Raw genomic sequence first — 17,862 nt, forward strand, 5'->3', positions numbered from 1 at the left:
ATATATATATATATATATCCTAGAGATTAAGGAAGAGACAGAAAATGAAGAATTTACAAATTGTCAGAGCTATTTAAGGCAAGTAGTCTCTACCTCTGGATCTGATTATGTCTAAACTGGCTAGCCACTGAGCAAAATGTTACAGAAAAGAAATCCAAACCCTGGAAGGGAGTTGTATGGATGATTCTATATTAAAGTCTTTTTAATCCTGATATTTTACAGCCTGAACACATGAAGATTAGCGAATCCATGTGTTAATCTACACTGCCAAACACATTTCCCACAGGTTCCAGCCCATGTAGAGTAAAAAGAATGAGATAGGTTTTAACTATGGCCTATCTCATTCTTTGATGGCCTTCCTAACAACTCCTTTCTTAGCAAACCATCTTACTGTTCACACATCTCATTATTTAATCTATGGCACACATTTGTTTCTGTTAAATCTGTAACAAATATGGAGGAAAGTGTCTTTATGGATATTTGGATGAATCCAAAGTTGCCTGACTTACTCTATATCTTCATAGTTTTCTTTCAACACATGAACATCAAATTAAAAATCTGTATCTACATATTCAATTAAGATTTTACATTTTTTTAAAAGCCTGAAATACAGATTTCTAGGGAGTCTGAACTATTATTGTAAAAGGTCTAGTGGAAAGATACTTCCTAACAGACAAAAATGTACATACTTGACATATGTACATTTGTGAGGTGATACTGGCTTATTATCCCATCCCTAGCTTCCAGACATTACAAGAAAGTGACCATCTAAATACCAAAGACCTATGTAACATCACAGAAAGTTACTACCCCTAGTACTTTCTTTGGTTATTACTCAAAAGAGAGAACATAGAGAGAAGCTGAACCTATGGTTATTCTGTTCTGAGAAACAGAAATCTGATATTATGTGAAATAGTTCAATATTCTGATAAAGTGCAAGGTTCTTTTCCAATATAAAAGCAGTCCACTTGCAAAAATAAATACCTATACTCAAATTCTAAGTGTCCTTTACAGGGGTAAAATAAAGAACTAATTTAGACTTTGACAATGGGAGGCTCAAACTGACTATTTATTAAGTAGAATGATGATACTTAGTTTTTATTGTTGAAAGCTAAACCATCTATTTGAGTGGAAATAGATTTTGCCACAAGGGAGAAAGAGTGAAAGTGATCTTCCTACAAGCAAAAGAGACTAAAAGTCTGCTAGATACAATGGCTCAGTGACTTTAAACATCTTTAAACACCTAGGATACTTCTTATGAAAGTTCCTATAGATAGAATGGCTATAAGTAAATAAAAAACAAGAATACAAACTATTCATGAAAAACATTTCCTACACAACAGCCAATTATCAAGATATTATCAACAAGGTGATAATATTCCAACTATAGGAAGGCAGCTCTACCACTGATTCTGGTGTGTTTCCCCCCTATTTAAAAATATATTTACTTTCAGGTTTAACTTATAGAACAGAATTCAGAAAAGACTGTGCTAGCTGAGGAATTTTAAGGAGTTAAAAAGAAGTAGATGTGCTTGCTTATGACTTCAAGGAACAAAAGGGAGAAACTGAGTGAGGCAGGATACAATGACAGGATAGCTATTTCACATAAATTATAAAACAGAAAAATTTCGGACACTATAACAAGAACATATTGAAGATTAAGTAAAATAGCATTTCTTTAGAGATGGCTAGGAAGAGACAGATAGAAATATGAATAATACAATACATTCAAGAACACTAACACTAAAATAGTGTTAGCATAAGCTAACATTGTAAACGAGTTGATCACACTTCTATTTTTGTGGAGGAAGATTATTGTATTGGTTAAACATATTTCCAGCTGTTGCTTGCTACAGCACTCCACCATGTACTAAGATGAGTGAGGTGTCTGGGAGGAGACAGTAAGGAGAGGATTAGTGTTGAAAAGAGAAGAGAAATAAATGTTTACTGCATGAGATGCAACCATATGATTTAGGTCATTGATCAATGAAGAAAATGACTTTAAGCTGCCAAACAAAAATAACAATGAAGATTCCATAAAGGGACTACTATACAGGAGATGTAGATGTCTCTAATAAAAATGATTTCCTTAATAAAAGAAATTTGGTTTTTTTGTTTTTGTTTTTTTTCAGATCACAATATGCTTGTTAAACTTACATTTCTGAGCCAATCTTTAAGTTACGTCTAAACATCTGACAGAGTTTATATTCAATGAGACAGAGGCAAAAGGTATATTAGGAATTTATGAAATGGGTCTTTTTTTTTTTGGTCGTGGGGCTTGAACTCTGGTCTGACCGCTGTCCCTGCGCTCTTCAGCTCAAGGCTAGCGCTCTACCACTTGAGCTACAGCACCACTTCCAGTTTTCTGGTGGTTTATTGGAGATAAGAGTTTCATGGACTTTCCTGCCCAGGCTGGCTTTGAACCATGATCCTCAGATCTCAGCCTCCTGAGTAGCTAGGATTACAGGCATGAGCCACAGGCACCCGGCGAAATGGGTCTTTTCTTGATAGGCACTAGGCACCTAAGCTTCCCTCCTTAATATTGCATGGAATACAGATTTGATGAGTTGAGCTGCAGCACACTATGATCATCTGAGAAGGGTGAAGTGTCATTAACCTTAGCACCCTTAAAGTTGTTGAATTAACATTCAACTGGGTTGGTTCTCTATGCTGTTTGCTACAAATTTCTCAATATAGAAAAAAAACACATCAATTTAAGTTAAAGCTTAGTTAGCTGGGTGTACTCCTTTCTTAAATTCTAAGTTTCCTTTAAAGTTTTATCTCCCAAGGTAGCAACTGATAGTAGTTATCAAAATTTCTCTGCATACCTTTTTTCTGGGTGGGTGATGGTAGTGATAACTGGAGTTTGAACTTGAGTCCTTGAACTTGAGGCACTTGAGATATGCCTCTATCCCAAATTCTATTATATCATATTCTTATAATTTTTTTATTTTATACCATAGGCATTGGGAATACTCCATGGTACTTAAACTTTCTTTTAAAAAATTATTCAGTATGTGTACATCATTATATGTTATAGACCATGATAGACAATTTGCTCCAGGAAAGTTAGAATGAGCTTGTGACTTTAAATGAGCATCATTATTCCACTATACTGTGAAATTTGGGAAATTATGTAATCACTTAATCACAATTTAAAAAAAAAAGAACCTCGGGGAAGGTAGAGAGGGAAGGGATGGTAGGGGGAAAACAATGGAGGGGGTAACAATGCTCAGTAGGAAGTGTACTCATTACCTTACACATGTAACTGTGACCCTCTGTATAGTAGTATCTTTACAATAAAAAAATTAAAAAAAATAGGTTAGAAACAATTGAAAAAAATTATTCAGAAACTTAGTGGTGGCTCACATTTATGATCCTAGCTACTTGGGAGGCTGAGAATAAATAGAAGGATCAAAGTTTGAGGCCAGCTTGGGCAGAAAATTTCCAGAAACCTCTTCTCAATCCAGAGATGGGCACAGTGACATGTGCCTTTCATCCAAGCTTTGTGAGAGGATTTCAACTCTTCCAAAGGGAAGCTAGATGCTGTGGTGTGTGCCCAAGATCCCAGTGACAACAGAAATCTAAAAGTAAGTGATTGTAGCTCTAGCATATGCCCAAGCAGGAAGTGATACCCTATCTCAAAAATAACCAGCATTACCTTACTCATGTAACTGTAACCCCTCTGTACAGTATTTGTACAATAAAAAAACTTATTTAAAAAGTAACCAGCAAAATATAGGGCTGGAGGTATAGCTCAAATGGTAGAGCACCAGCCTACCAAGTGTAAGTGCTGATTTCAAACCTCTGTACTGACTAAAAAATTAAGTGACACAATATTTCTGAGTGAGAAGTGATCTAAATTATCACTGTCTTTTTAGTCTTCAATGGTATTTTAACATCAACAGAGTTAGGATAAGCTATAAAAAGATGTGCAGAATTGAGCCAAATTGTACCCGTATTATAAAGATAATTTGTGTCATACTCTGCCTGTCTTTGCAGTATAAAACTGCACAATCAGTCCAATGGATGAAAATTTAGGTACTGCCTACTATAATTAATATAGTAAATGTTAACTTTCATTACCTTATTTGCCAATTATACATGATTAATGGATCTGAATCATTTTTTTTCCCCAGTCTTGGCGCTTGAACTAAGGGCCTGGGCACTGTCCCTGAGCCTCTTTGTTCTCAAAACTAGTGCTCCATTCCCTGAGCCACAGCACCACTTCTAGCTTTTTTTGTGTAGTTTATTGGAGATAAAAAAAATCTCATGGACTTTTCTGCCCAGGTTGGCTTCAAACCACAATCCTCAAATCTCACCCTCCTTAGTAGCAAGTATTATAGGCGTGAGCTACCAGTGTCTGGTTGATCTGCATCCATTTTGAGAGAAAAGCAAATTCTGTTCTTCAAGTGATTAGTGTAATTTTTTTTTTAAGCAGAATTTCTCAGCGTGGGAATTTTACTGTTGGTTTTAATCCCAAGTGATAAGTCTGGAAGTGATGATTATTTGTTAAAAAATTAAAAACAAGATTAATCAGCCACTTTATTCTCTGAATATAATTATGAGACAGAATAAACTGAAATAAAAATGCTAGAGTACAAATATATTTTTAAAAATAACATGCAGGCGTCTAAGGAGAAATGAATTTATAAGAGTAAAACAACTCTCAGCCTTTAAGGCATCCAAGCCTGCTGAGGTAAAACAGGACAGTTTCCAAATATGTTTGCTTTGGGATAGCCACTGGCATAAAACTGTGATCATCAAAAGCAGTTGTATCAACATTAAAACCAATATTTAGTTATTTTGCTTCCTGACCTTTTGTTACACTACTGGCAAAGGTGTTTGCATACTATCATTAGCAAGCTTATCTAGATTTCCATGACATAGAAAGTATTGTGACAGGGCTGGGACAGTGGCTCAGTGGTAGAGCGCTTGTCTTGCATGCATGAGGCCCTGGGTTCAATTCCTCAGCACCACATAAACAGAAAAAAAAAAAGCCAGAAGTGGCGCTGTGGCTCAAGTGGTAGAATGCTAGCCTTGAGCTGAAGAGCTGAGGGACAGCACCCAGGCCCAGAGCTCAGGCCCAGGACCGGACCCCCCCCCAAAAAAAAAAGAAAAAGAAAAGTAAAGAAAGTATTGTGACACTAAACAGAATAAGAGTTTAGCTTGATTGTCATTTGTTCATATATGTAGGTCTTTACTAATGACATGGGGGAAATCAGACCAACAATACTGCTGATTTTTAGTATTTATGTGACACCATTAACCATTATATCAGATACTAGAGGAAAAGAGAATAGTAAAACAAAATCAGTGAAACTGATGGTCAAACCTGATGATGTCAGGTTCATTCCTAGATTTCTGCAAAGTAACTACCATTAAAAAGAAACAAAACACTTCTATATTTTATGTTACTGAATTACTTATCAAGAGTTAGAGAAAGAAAATTAGCCTTTTCCAAAAACCACAATTCTTGTTTCAGAGAGAAAGAAAGTGAATTTATCAGCAAGGATTAGAAATGTTGAATGCCCCTTTAAAATCAGTGGTCATGATATTCTTAGGTGTTTTCAGACACATGCTCTTGTGCATGAAAACGAGTTGGATTTAACTATGGTAGGATTTTTTTCCAGTTAAGTGGGACCTATGAAGAAGGCAGTGGTGGTGATAAGGAAACATAGAATCTAAGCTAGGTAAGGAGGAACACAGGCTCATTAAAAAGGTGATAGGGTCAAAGGGCTGGACAGTTGTGAGAAAAGAGAATAGTTGGAATATAGAGATTATTGTAAGAGCATTAAGGAACAGAGATGGGATGCCTGAGAGATTTCAAAGGGAGTGCCATTAATGATGATGATGAGATCTAGCCTACCAACATATGGATTATAGAGAATGCTGAGGTGGTACAAAATAAAAGATGATTGGATCAAAATAGAGTTCTGGCTGAATCCTCTATGTGGACATTGATAGAGCAGTGGTAGAGAGTCACTGCTAAGAGTGAAGCAGATGACAGTAACAGAAAATAGTTACAGGAGGAAAGCTCACCATTATATATTTGAAAAATGTCAGGGAGACTAAACAAGAAAGAAGAGGTAATTTGGAAATAATAGTGGTTAACAAGGATACCTCCTTTAGCTCTGTGGTATATAAGGTAGAAAGATAAAAGGGCTTTAATCTGAAAAATATCCTCAGAACAAGAGGTTGAAGCAACTTTCAGAGAAGAGACTGTACTTGATATATTTCTTGAATTTGAATTTTAACTTTTCTAATAGTTTACTGTATCTTAAAAAAAAGAAAAAGGCATATTTACAAAGAATCTGGAACATATTAAAAAAAGAAATGATTCCATTTTCCAAATCTATGAGACTCATCTTCAAAAATTAGTCCACTGGCCAAGATAAACAGCATTGTATTGTTTTGTGCTTAATAGAAATGGACAGCTCACTATTACAAAAATAAAACAAGGCATTCTCAGAAGAAAAATGTTAAGTTAATTCTGCCTTGATGAAATTAGAAAGTAGCTTCACAGAGCACAAGCTGACAAAAGATAATCTATTATTGCTCAAGCAGAGAAGCATAAGTACTAATAGGGATGAGAATAAATGAGATTTTCTACATATATTTTTGGACTATAATACAATACACTTTGGAATATGTTGTTCTTTAGGTGTATATAATTGTAGAGGTATTCCTTTACTGAAAGAGATGATCTTCCTAATGTCGTAGTTTTTTTCCTTAAATTTGTTTCAATTATCTAAGACTAATACGATTTTTGTGCTTTAACAAGAAAATAATTTGTATTTTATACCCATAGGTTGACTCCTCAACATTTCTATTAAGCTGTCTGTATTCAGCTCATGAAACTCCTTTATGGCCTTAAGTGTGTAATAAAAATGCCTATTCTTTAAATGGTAATTTTTATTGAAATTTATCTAGACTCTCCTCCACACAATACAATGTTTTGTTTGATAGAAGAATATGATTGTTAAATATGACTATCAATCAGAATGTGGACTGATTCAACTGCAGGCTAGTTCAGTGAATTCAAATGACTTTGCATTCCCATCTTCTTCATAAACTATGATGTTCTTACCGTTAGATGGAAATTTTACATGAGTTCTACTATGCCAGATAAATAAACTAAAGACAGAAGGTAAATTTGCCTATTCCACTAAGTCTAATATGATATGTCAGAGAAAGTAATTAATCACTAACATATACAATGTTCATTTACAATATATAGCAGAGCTCAAGTAAATTCTCTTCTTCATGAAGGACCCAGGTAAAAGAAAAAAAATCTCTCCTAAATTAAATTTCTTTAGTACTTTTAAAATTACTTATGGGAAATTTCTCTTTGAACTACACTGATTTCTGTGTTTTCTTTCCAGATTTAAAGTGGGTACACTCTGTTTTAACATCTTTGGATCGCCCCAAAGTGTCACAGTATTATTTGTACTTTGTTTAATACCCAGTTCTAGAAAGTATAACAAAAATCTCATAGTGATACTACCAATACCAAACTCATCAAAATTATAGATTATACTTAAATAGGATTCTGTAGCTTGACCTAGAATCATATCAAAAATATTTAGAAAACACAAGAAACCACTTTGTGTTCCAAAAACCTAATTTACAAAGTCACTGTTAGAACATAGCAGGGACTTCTTTTACTGCATGTATAATTAGAAAGGCCCCAACTATAGTGCATCCTGCTAGCTTCTCAATTTTGTAAATAAAACAGAACTACTTTTTCTGTTAAAAATATAGTAACTTTTAAGAAAAGGAAAATGGAATTTAAAGATAATACTGTAGAATATCAGTGGGAACATATTTCAAATATAATGCCATGAATATATACTTGCCTGACTGAAGTTTCTTTTCATTAATCCAGAGAATCTTGGTTAATGCAATGGAAAAGTGTTTTTCATACAAAAAGATTTCAGCTTACCATTTATGTTTATTGCTGGCAATACAATCGACATTTTTGGTCTTGTGGTCTTGTTATGGGTGGTAGCTGGTAACAGTAGGTGATCCTAAAATTTACAAAGAACAATCCATTATATATTTTTTCTGGATTAGACCTTTAATAGGCCAAATTTAGAATTTCTAAGCAGCCAACATTTCATTGGGATCATGAAAAATAAGTTATTTGAACTTGGTTTAAAAATGATTGACTACAAATTACTTCATGATCACACATATGCTGCACACATATGTCACACATATGCTGCAGTACACTATAGAGTATTGGTTAAGCCACCAGAACAAGAGATTTTAATTCTAGTTCTGTATTAAACAGCTGTTATGAATGAGACAAAATTGCATATCCTTCCTAGGTCTGTTTCCAGTCCTGTAAAATGATGGGGCTAGACTAGATAATATCAGAAGTAGTTTCCCTAGAGTCATTTTCAAATGTTTTTGAAAAACTCTTTTTCTCTATAATTCTCCCAAACTATCAATATATAAAAGACTGTAAGTACAGCAGGGCCTAGACCCAGAAGCCTTGCCTGTTCAATTTCTTCCTTTGAGGTACCTAAAACATTAGGCATTTATCTCAAACAGGTACATGCTAAAGAAGACAAATAGCTCTTACCTTTTAAATACAAATTAGAAGAGTTTAGGGAATTATAAATGCATATCTATTACAATTACACAGTTCTAAAGATAATCTAGCCAACTTTTGATGATTTTAAATGAATCAGAGCATCTGAGGTTTCTGGTCTCCCAGAAACACAATTACTAAAAGTTAAGATTGAGCCAAGTGAAGTTTGGCTTTAGAAGAGTGTTTTGAAAAATATACATTTGTAAGTATTCTAAAGCTAATCATGAATGACTTATGACTATGAAAATAACTATTTCCCTTTTTAATATGTTTTTATTGCAAAAATACTATACAGAGGGGTTACAATTACATGAGTAAGGTAATGAAGACATTTCCTATTGAGCATTGTTACCTCTTCCTTTGTTTTTCCACTACCATCCCTTCCCTCCTCACCTCCCCAACTCCTCCCCACCCACCCCCCAAATTGTAAAGTTCATTTTCAACATGGTGTCTTGTACATCTCATTGTTACAATGGGTCAACCTATATCCTTATCAGCATTTTGTTATTTCCCCTCCCCTCCCCAAATTAGAAAAATGTATATACAAGATGCAGGGCACCAGAATCAAATACAGTGAAAACAGGGGTTATACTGGGCGGGAAGAACATACAAAAGAAAAAAAATCACATAGTACATTATAAATACATTAAAAACAATAGCAAGAAAGAAAAACTGACTTGTGTTCCTATCTTGGGATTCACTTCGCTTATATGGTCATATGTATATAGCTTTTTTGACCTTTTCTGCTTGTCCTAGACATATACTAATAACTACTATTTCCAACAGCCCTACTTTCTAGCAAAAACATAGAACTTCACCTACAAAAAAGCATGATAGCTTTAAGGGAACAAATTGAGATAAAACTATTGTAAGCAAAACTTGTTTTGCTTTGTTCTCTTGTTCCTTTGCTCTCTGTTTCATCATTCATTCGATCAGCTTGGTATATGAACAAACTCCTTAAAATATCAGATGTGATATAACTGACAAAGATAAAAATTCAGTGCAACTGAGTTCAAGGTCAATGTGACTGTGAATGCAATTACCAGCAAAACAAAGAAAAAAAATCTGGATTGTGAAAGACAAATTGAAATGGATGGGCATTAATAAAACTGTGTGGAAAACATTTCCAGTAACTGCTTGTACTTTATACAATTCAGGGCAACATTTCCATGAGAACGCTTTTTTTTTTAAGTGGGGGAGGAAGAAGAGCAAAGGACTGCTACAATTCCAGTACTTTTTTTTTTAAGCTGCATTGTTAGACACAAAGATCACACATTTCAGAAAGTAAGATAACATATTATAACCAAGAAAACAACACAATTTGTTGATCTTCTTGCTATGAAAATTATAAATAGCTCAATTCCTATAATTGAAGTACTGGTTCAGGGTCTTTGAGTTGAATAGCCTCCAAAACTTGCAAACCCCAAATTAAGGCTACTGTAAAAATAAACATTCTTAGATTCCTTTGTTCATGGGTTAAGGTCAGACTCAAACTTAATTCTGAGCTTCTTGATAAGATCTAGATGTCATACTAAATGCTGTTTTTAAATATAATTTTCTGAATACTAAAACTCTTCATTAAACTTCAATAAAGTACTTACGTTTCAATCAAAAAGCCCAGTTATGCTACTATAAAAAGAATTATATCTTACATGTATATAAATTATTATAGTTAAAGTGTATTGCCTCTAATCATTAAAGGACTGAAAACTGGGAGTACAGCCTTCAGGTTATTTTACTATTATTATTGTATATTGGCAGTGCTGAGGATTGAACCCAGGTTTCACACATGATACAGCCTACAATTTAAAGTGCATGTTTAATAAAAAGCATAAAGCCCAAAGTTGCAGGGAACCAAAGCTAGTCTACCACAAACTCTAACAGTACTTACATTAAAAACTAATTACATGTACACAGATAGCTAACACAGTGAAGATGCTTCATTTAACACTGCCTTCACTTCCTCAAAATAAATGTCCTTCTATTTTCACAACTATAAACTGCGAATCATTATTCTTTGTATTCATTCTGTTCATTTTAATTTTGTTTATTGAATTTATTTTTGGTAGTGGTACTAGGGTTTGAACTTAGGGCCTGGGTGCTGTCCCTTAGCTTTTTTGTTTAAAGCTGGTGATCTACAACTTGAGCCACAGTTCCACTTCTGGTTCCCCCCACCCTACCCCGGTTAGTTGGAAATAAGAGCCTCATGGACTTTCTTGCCAGGACTGGCTTCACACCATGATCCTCAGATCTCAGTCTCCTGAATAACTAGGATTACAAGCATGAGCTACTAGCACCAGGTATTTTGTTGTTTTTAAAAAGATCACTGATCCTATTAATCACAATGGCAGATGCATTGGAACCTTAATCACCAAATATTTACTGACTTCTCATATAACAAAAAGGTCTTACTGAACATTTTATCCTGCACTATGCCTCAGAAGATGTTTTCTTTTTTTTTGGGGGGGGTCCGGTTGTGGGGCCTGAACTCTCGGCCTGGGCACTGTCCCTCAGCTCTTTAGCTCAAGGCTAGCACTCTACCACTTGAGCCACAGCGCCACTTCCAGCTTTTTTCTTTTTTGCTTATGTGGTGCTGAGGAATCGAACCCAGGGCCTCGTGCATGCAAGGCAACTGATCTACCACAAGCCACCTTCCCAGCCCCAATGAAGAACGTAAAAAAAAATATATAGATAGATAGCACCTAACAGCCATTTTCGCTTCTGTACCTTTGCTTGCTAAAAACTCTGCTAAAACCTTGAGGAGTGGAGTGAAAGAGGCAGAAAACTGGACTGCCCTCATCAAAGTAGGCAAGCACCCCCTGAATGAATTTATTAAAAGGCATGGAGTCACATTAATGCTTAATGTAATAGAAATTAGAAGTTATGATTACTAACCGCTCATTTTTGCTTCTGTACAAATTGCTTGGTGCTAGATGATTTTATGGGTTTTGTATGATTTTAACTGTGACTGGTTTTAGTTACTCAGTAGTGGAATGTCAGCCTGGGAGCCTAGAGTTGCTTAGTAAAAGACTTCAAAGGGTTTACAGCCCTGACCAAGGGCGCAAAGTCCTCAGAATTATCCCCACAGCTGCAATGCCCCTCCTGGAGGCTGAGGCAGTAAGGCCCTAGGGAAGAAATATAATATTTTAAGAAACCTAAGCAACTCCATTTTTGTTTAACACTCCGTCTCAGTTCTGCAACTTGACTCGTGACCCACTTTAGCCCCAATGCTAGGAATTTACAGAAAGCCATGCACAATTCATGCAGCCATAGATGGCGTTTGCTTAAGGCAGGTGTTAGCCCCCAAGTGATGTTGCCCCCCAGCCACCTACGACTAAGAGTTTCTGACCAACCGGTACTTCAGAGCTCAGGGCGAGACATGCCATGCATTCTGCTGGTCTGGGTGTGACTCATAACCATTTTTGGTCAAGCTATGGACCAAGGACATTTTTCTGTAAAGGTCAACGAATCATATTTGCCCAGCTTAGCTTGCTTTAAATGTTAACCAATCATGTAATTTCTTATGTAAAAGTTCCTTAAAGTTGTTTGTTCAATACAATAAAAACTGTGCTGATTCTATGCTCAGGGCCTCTTAGTGTCACCTGTTACCATGGGCGCGGAGGACCAAGCTCGAGCTTGCAATAAACCGGCTCTTGGTTGCTTACATTGATCATGGTCTCTGGTGGTCTTCTGGGGGTCCCCAAATTCCGGTATAACACCAAGATGTTTTCTTTTAAAGAATGTAAATCCAGATTTTTTATTTGTTGGGGGAACAATGTGAATTATGACAAAAATAGCCATTGGTCCCCAATATATGCTCTTGCTGTTCTACTATTATAGAACTGAAACAGGACTATGATACCTAATTAGACACAAAGTCACACAAAATAGACTATACTCTCCAGCCTCATACTCTATTCAATGAGCTCAAAAAATTAGTATCTGAAATCTATTCAAGGTAGTAGTGGGCAGAAGACCATCTTCCTTCTTCCTCCTCCTTTCCCTTTCGTTCTTCCTGCCTGCTAGAAGACAGGTTAAGACTGCTAGAGGGAGCTATTTTAAGACTGCTAGAGGAAGCTATCTTAAATGAGATGGAAGCTGCAATTAGAGGATTATGGAATAAAAAGACAAGAGAGAAATCTTGGTGATCAAAAAGCTACAATAAGTTCTCCAGAACTTACACATGAGAGAAAAATAAAATTCTAACATGTCTAAGCCACTCTTATATTGGATTTTTGATCACTCATACTCTAACCCTATGTTAAGGTATAAATCTATGAACAGTATTAAAAGTATTTGGTCCAAAGGAATCTCAACAAATGTTAAAGTAATCTGGGACAGCCTTCATTTTGTTTGTTTGCTTGTTTTTGCCAGTCCTGGGGGCTTGAACTCTGAGCCTGGACACTGTCCCTGAGCTTCTTTTTGCTCAAGGCAAGAACTCTACCATTTGAGGCACAGTGACACTTCCAGCATTTTTGAATAGTTTATTGGAGGTAAGAGTCTCACAGTTTACTGCCCAGGCTGACTTCAAACTGTGATCCTCAGATCTCAGCTTCCTAAGTAGCTAGGATTACAGGCCTGGGCTACCAGTGCCTGGCTCCTTGTTGTTTATTTGACAGCATAGAAAACCACATTTAGGGCTGGGAAGGTGGCTCAGTGGTAGGGTGCTTGCCTCTCATGCGTGAGGCCCTGGGTTCGATTCCTTAGCACCACATAAGCAGAAAAAAGAAAAGCCGGAAGTGGCACTGTGGCTCAAGTGGTGGAGCACTACCCTTGAGCTGAAGAGCTGAGGGACAGCGCCCAGGCCCAGAGTTCAGGCCCACGACCGGACCAAAAAAAAAAAAAAAAAAACCACCACATTTATTCTTAACCTTCTCTTATATATATATATATATATATATAAATCTTTAAGTAGTTGTACAAACAAATTACCATTTAACAAAGCTGTTTATGACTACACCTTTTTTTGGGGGGGAGGGGGGTGGTCCGGTCATGGGGCCTGAACTCTGGGCCTGGGTGCTATCCCTCAGCTCTTCAGCTCAAGGGTAGCACTCCACCACTTGAACCACAGTGCCACTTCTAGCTTTTGTTTCTTCTGCTTATGTGGTACTGAGGAATCGAACCCAGGGCCTCAGGCATGCAAGGCAAGTGCTCTACCACTGAGCCACCTTCCCAGCCCCGATGACTACACCTTGATTAATACCTTCCCACTTCACTCACAGGATTTTACTTAAGTCCTAAAAAATGAATTAATAGAGGAATTCAATCTTGGAAATGTAGAGGTACAATTTTATGAACTTGAATAAAGCTGTTTCCTTCCTATTAAGTCAGTTAAAAAGATCCAACTTCAATAAAAATAAAAGGAAATGTAGAAAATATATTGTCATACAGATAAAGATATTTCAGCATTACCATTCAAAACTGTTTCAGTAATTCACATTACTGAATCAATTAAATGAGATGCTCAAAAAAAATCTTTGTAGGGCTTAAAATACAATAGGATTCCTGATAATTCAGGAATAAAATTATATGGACAAAAATGACAATCAGTGTTTTGTTACTTACATTCCCAGAAGAAGTTAGAGAAACAAGGGGGATGGAAACACCAAACACTATATTGTGTGAAGAAAGCATCATTTTTCCAATATTATGCAACAGTTCATGAAAAAATGTGCTATTTTCACATAGTTCTACAATTCCATCTACCACACATATTGTTAGGAACAATTAGTGTACTATATAACATCCAAGTTGCTTACTCTCATTTTAAGGAAACAAAGCATTGGAAACTGCCTTACCAAAAAAAGAGACAGCATTTTGCCTAGCTGAAGGTTAAGATATGAAGGTTAAGAAGTGAAATTTAAAAATAAATAAAATTACTGAAAGTTATTAAATGTTGATTCTACATATCCAGGTAGAGTAGACAATGACTTACTAAACAATCCTTCCCATACTCCCCTTACAAAACTCACTGATTCACAATCACCTTATAAAATATACTAAATCTGCATGATCACTTGGAGCTGTGTTTTTTTCCCAAATTGATTTTCTTAATTCTATGTTAGTATAATTATATTTATTATTAAAGTAGGTGAGAAGAAAGTAAGGCTGATAAAAAGTGAATAAGTTAATTTTTTTCTCATTACAATCAACCATAAAAGACTGGGGAAAAAAGTCGTAACTCTGAATTCAGATTACTTAACAAGTATCTTTAAAATTCTTATTCTAATTTAAAATAACAATAAATAGTAGAAATTAAGGTTGAAAAGCAAAAGATGGAAATGACAGTTGAAATTATAAGCAACATGGAACTCTAAACAGCAGATTAAGACTAAGAGAAAGGCATTGGTCCTACATAAAAATTCAAACAAATGCATGTTTATATAACTAAATGAAATAAGGACACATTTTAAAATCTCTTTTTAGCAGACTAATAGTCTCTGTTACACTAGATAGGACGATTTTGCTTATATTCAGGAAAACTCTGGCTCCGAGTAGGAGCCCTGCGTCTTTGTTAGAAAGGAATGCATTTAATATCTAATGATGTACACTAAGCACAGAGGAAACTGTCTACAACTGGCTGCCAACTGTGACACTATACAGTTTTCACTTGGATCAACACAGCCCTCTACTAGTCAAAAGAGCTTATATTCTTGGCTAATACTAATAACAATGGCCTCTTAACATTTTGTATTTGGCCAGTATGTATTGGATTCCTGAGACAGGGTTGGCTTTCAAATGTTAAAAAACTATTAAAAGCATATCAAAAATTAAAATACTATCTAGGCTCATTTTTTTTCCTTCTTCTTTTTTTAATTTTTTATTTTTTATTGTGAAAATACCATACAGAGGGGTTACAATTACATGGGCAAGGTAATGAGTACATTTTTTATCAAGCACTGTTGCCTCCTCCTTTGTTTCCCCTTCCCATCCCTTCCCATCTCCCACCCCCCCCACCCCACCCAGCCAAAGTTGTAAAGTTCATTTTTCAACATTAAAACTTGTACATCTCATTGTTGCAATGGGTCCACCTGTATCCCTATTTAAACGGTTTGGTTTTGCCCTTCCCCTAGGCTTACTTTTAAAAACACTCTGTATTAAAGTTTCTCTAATCCATTCTCACCTAATAGAGTTTTATTTTCTATTGTCTATTACCTACTTTGTATTTTCTATTTTGTTTTTTATTATCACTCTACCTCATCTACCTTACCTACTATCTTTCAAACTGCCAAATTGAAAAGCCAATTGAGTCAAACCTCAAAAATAAAGATGGTTAGAACAGCAACTAGAAGTAGGCCTTTCAAAATCACTAATCTAAATTCAAAATATTTGGAACTAATGTGGTTTCCTTGTATAAATTGTTGATTAGAAAACCTCATGCCAGCCAGGTGCTAGTGGCTCACACCTGTAATCCTGGCTACTCAGGAGGTTGAGATCTGGGAATCGCAGTTCAAAGCCAGCCCAGGCAGGAAAGTACATGAGACTCTTAGCTCCAATATACCACCAGAAAACCAGAAGTGGCTGGCCTTGAGCTGAAGAGCTGAGGGACAGTGCTCAGGCCCAGAGTTCAAGCTCCATGACCAACCGAGGAAAAACAAAAAAACAACTCATACCAATTAGGAAATTTAAAATCATCAAAACATGCGGACACACATAGTAAAATATCCTGGAAATAAGTGCAAGACAAAAATTAAGGTAGTAAAACTAAGTGAATGTAATCATCAAAACTCTATTAAACTACTGATGATGTAAAGTTTCTCATCACCTTAAAAATATTAAGTACATTACTCATTCCCAAACTAGAAACAGTTAATATAAACAGCTAATATGAATACAAAATTTGTGCCACTAATGTGTGCAATAAAACTACAGACCAATAAAAGGAATGTAAAGCTTGCTGCTGCACTATTAATACATGTGTTAGGCAGAGAAAGAATAAATCAGAATTATTAGTGTATAACAGATGGCCTAAGAAGGAGCCAGCAATTACACTCTGACAAGAAGAAAAGTTCTGACACAATGTAAACCTGGTAATGAAGGCAAGGTCACAAGAAGAAAAATTAGCATGACTCAAAATAAGGGAAAACTCAACTTTTGCTTTAAGATACGATTCTTTTATCAAATTCTGCAGAAAGCTCCCCAAATCTGCCCAGTTGACCTTGAAAAAAGTACAAGGTCAAACTATAGATACTGACATTTTTATAGGCACATTTTAATCAGTAATCTAGAAAGCTTTAACCTACTAGTTACACCCATTTCTCTTTCTTAAGAACTAGAATTAATTTTTAGTTTCTTGTAAATATTCTCCTAGGAATAAGATAGTAGTTTCCAAATCAAGCTTCCCTTTTGATGTGAGTTGCACAGAAAGAGGTGTTTCCAAATCAGCTCAAGATTATTTTCCCTAGAGAAAACTTGTAGACAAAATGTTGGTTACAGGCTTAGAGCAGGAAAGCTTTAACCAAGTATTTCATATTATTTTAACAATGTAGGCTAATCAAAGTTTAAAACTCTGTTACAGCTAATAGAAAGGATTTCAAAGACTAGGCAGTGTGTGATTTATGAAATAAGTTAGGACTCCTAAAACTGGTTATCAATCATCATTGTTGAATGTCAATAATATGGCAATCTTTTAATAATGAACAAAAACTAAATCTATAAAGAATTTAACCACTTGAAAGCTTGTCATACATAATGTTTACAATATGTTTCATTTTAGAAAAATTCACTTTACCCCACACTACTGGTAGAAACTAAATTTGCTGAATATTAAGTACCTTCCTACAGATTGCTACCAGAGCCAAGCACAGGAGGGCAGGGAGGAGGGTATGTTGCCACAGCAAAGTGAAAGAAGTTTCCAAAGAAACTTTAAAAACATACTCAAGAAAGAAATTAAGAGCCAGACGCCAGTGGCTCACACCTGTAATCCTAGCTACTCAGGAGGCTGAGATCTGAGGACCATGGTTCAAAGCCAGCCCGGGCAGGAAAGTCCATGAGACTCTTATCTCCAATAAAGCTCTAGAAAACTGGAAATGGCACTGTGCTGAAGCGGTATAGCGCTCGCCTTGAGCTGAAGAGCTGAGGGACAGTGCCCAAGCCCAGAGTTCAAGCCCCATGACCAACAACAAAAAAGAAAGGAAGAAAGGAAGGAAGGAAGGAAGCAAGCAAGCAAGGAAAGGAAGGAAGGAAAGGAAGAAAGAAAGGAAGGAAGGAAGGAAGGAAGGAAGGAAGGAAGGAAGGAAGGAAGGAAGGAAGGAAGGAAGGAA

At 35.9% G+C, this 17,862-nt stretch overlaps 1 protein-coding gene across 2 annotated transcripts in view; it reads right to left on the bottom strand.

Moving 5' to 3' along the window:
• Atf6 (activating transcription factor 6) overlaps positions 1 to 17,862 on the bottom strand; it is a 202,730-nt gene that overhangs the window by 45,486 nt on the left and 139,382 nt on the right. For both annotated transcript variants that reach the window (XM_013030699.1, XM_013030698.1), the window contains exon 15: positions 7,946 to 8,030. In XM_013030699.1, coding sequence (XP_012886153.1) covers positions 7,946 to 8,030 — 85 coding nt within the window. The remainder of the gene's footprint in view (positions 1 to 7,945; positions 8,031 to 17,862) is intronic.

Source organism: Dipodomys ordii, unplaced genomic scaffold (genome assembly GCF_000151885.1).
Source record: "Dipodomys ordii isolate 6190 unplaced genomic scaffold, Dord_2.0 Scaffold131, whole genome shotgun sequence".
Lineage (NCBI taxonomy): Eukaryota > Metazoa > Chordata > Mammalia > Rodentia > Heteromyidae > Dipodomys > Dipodomys ordii.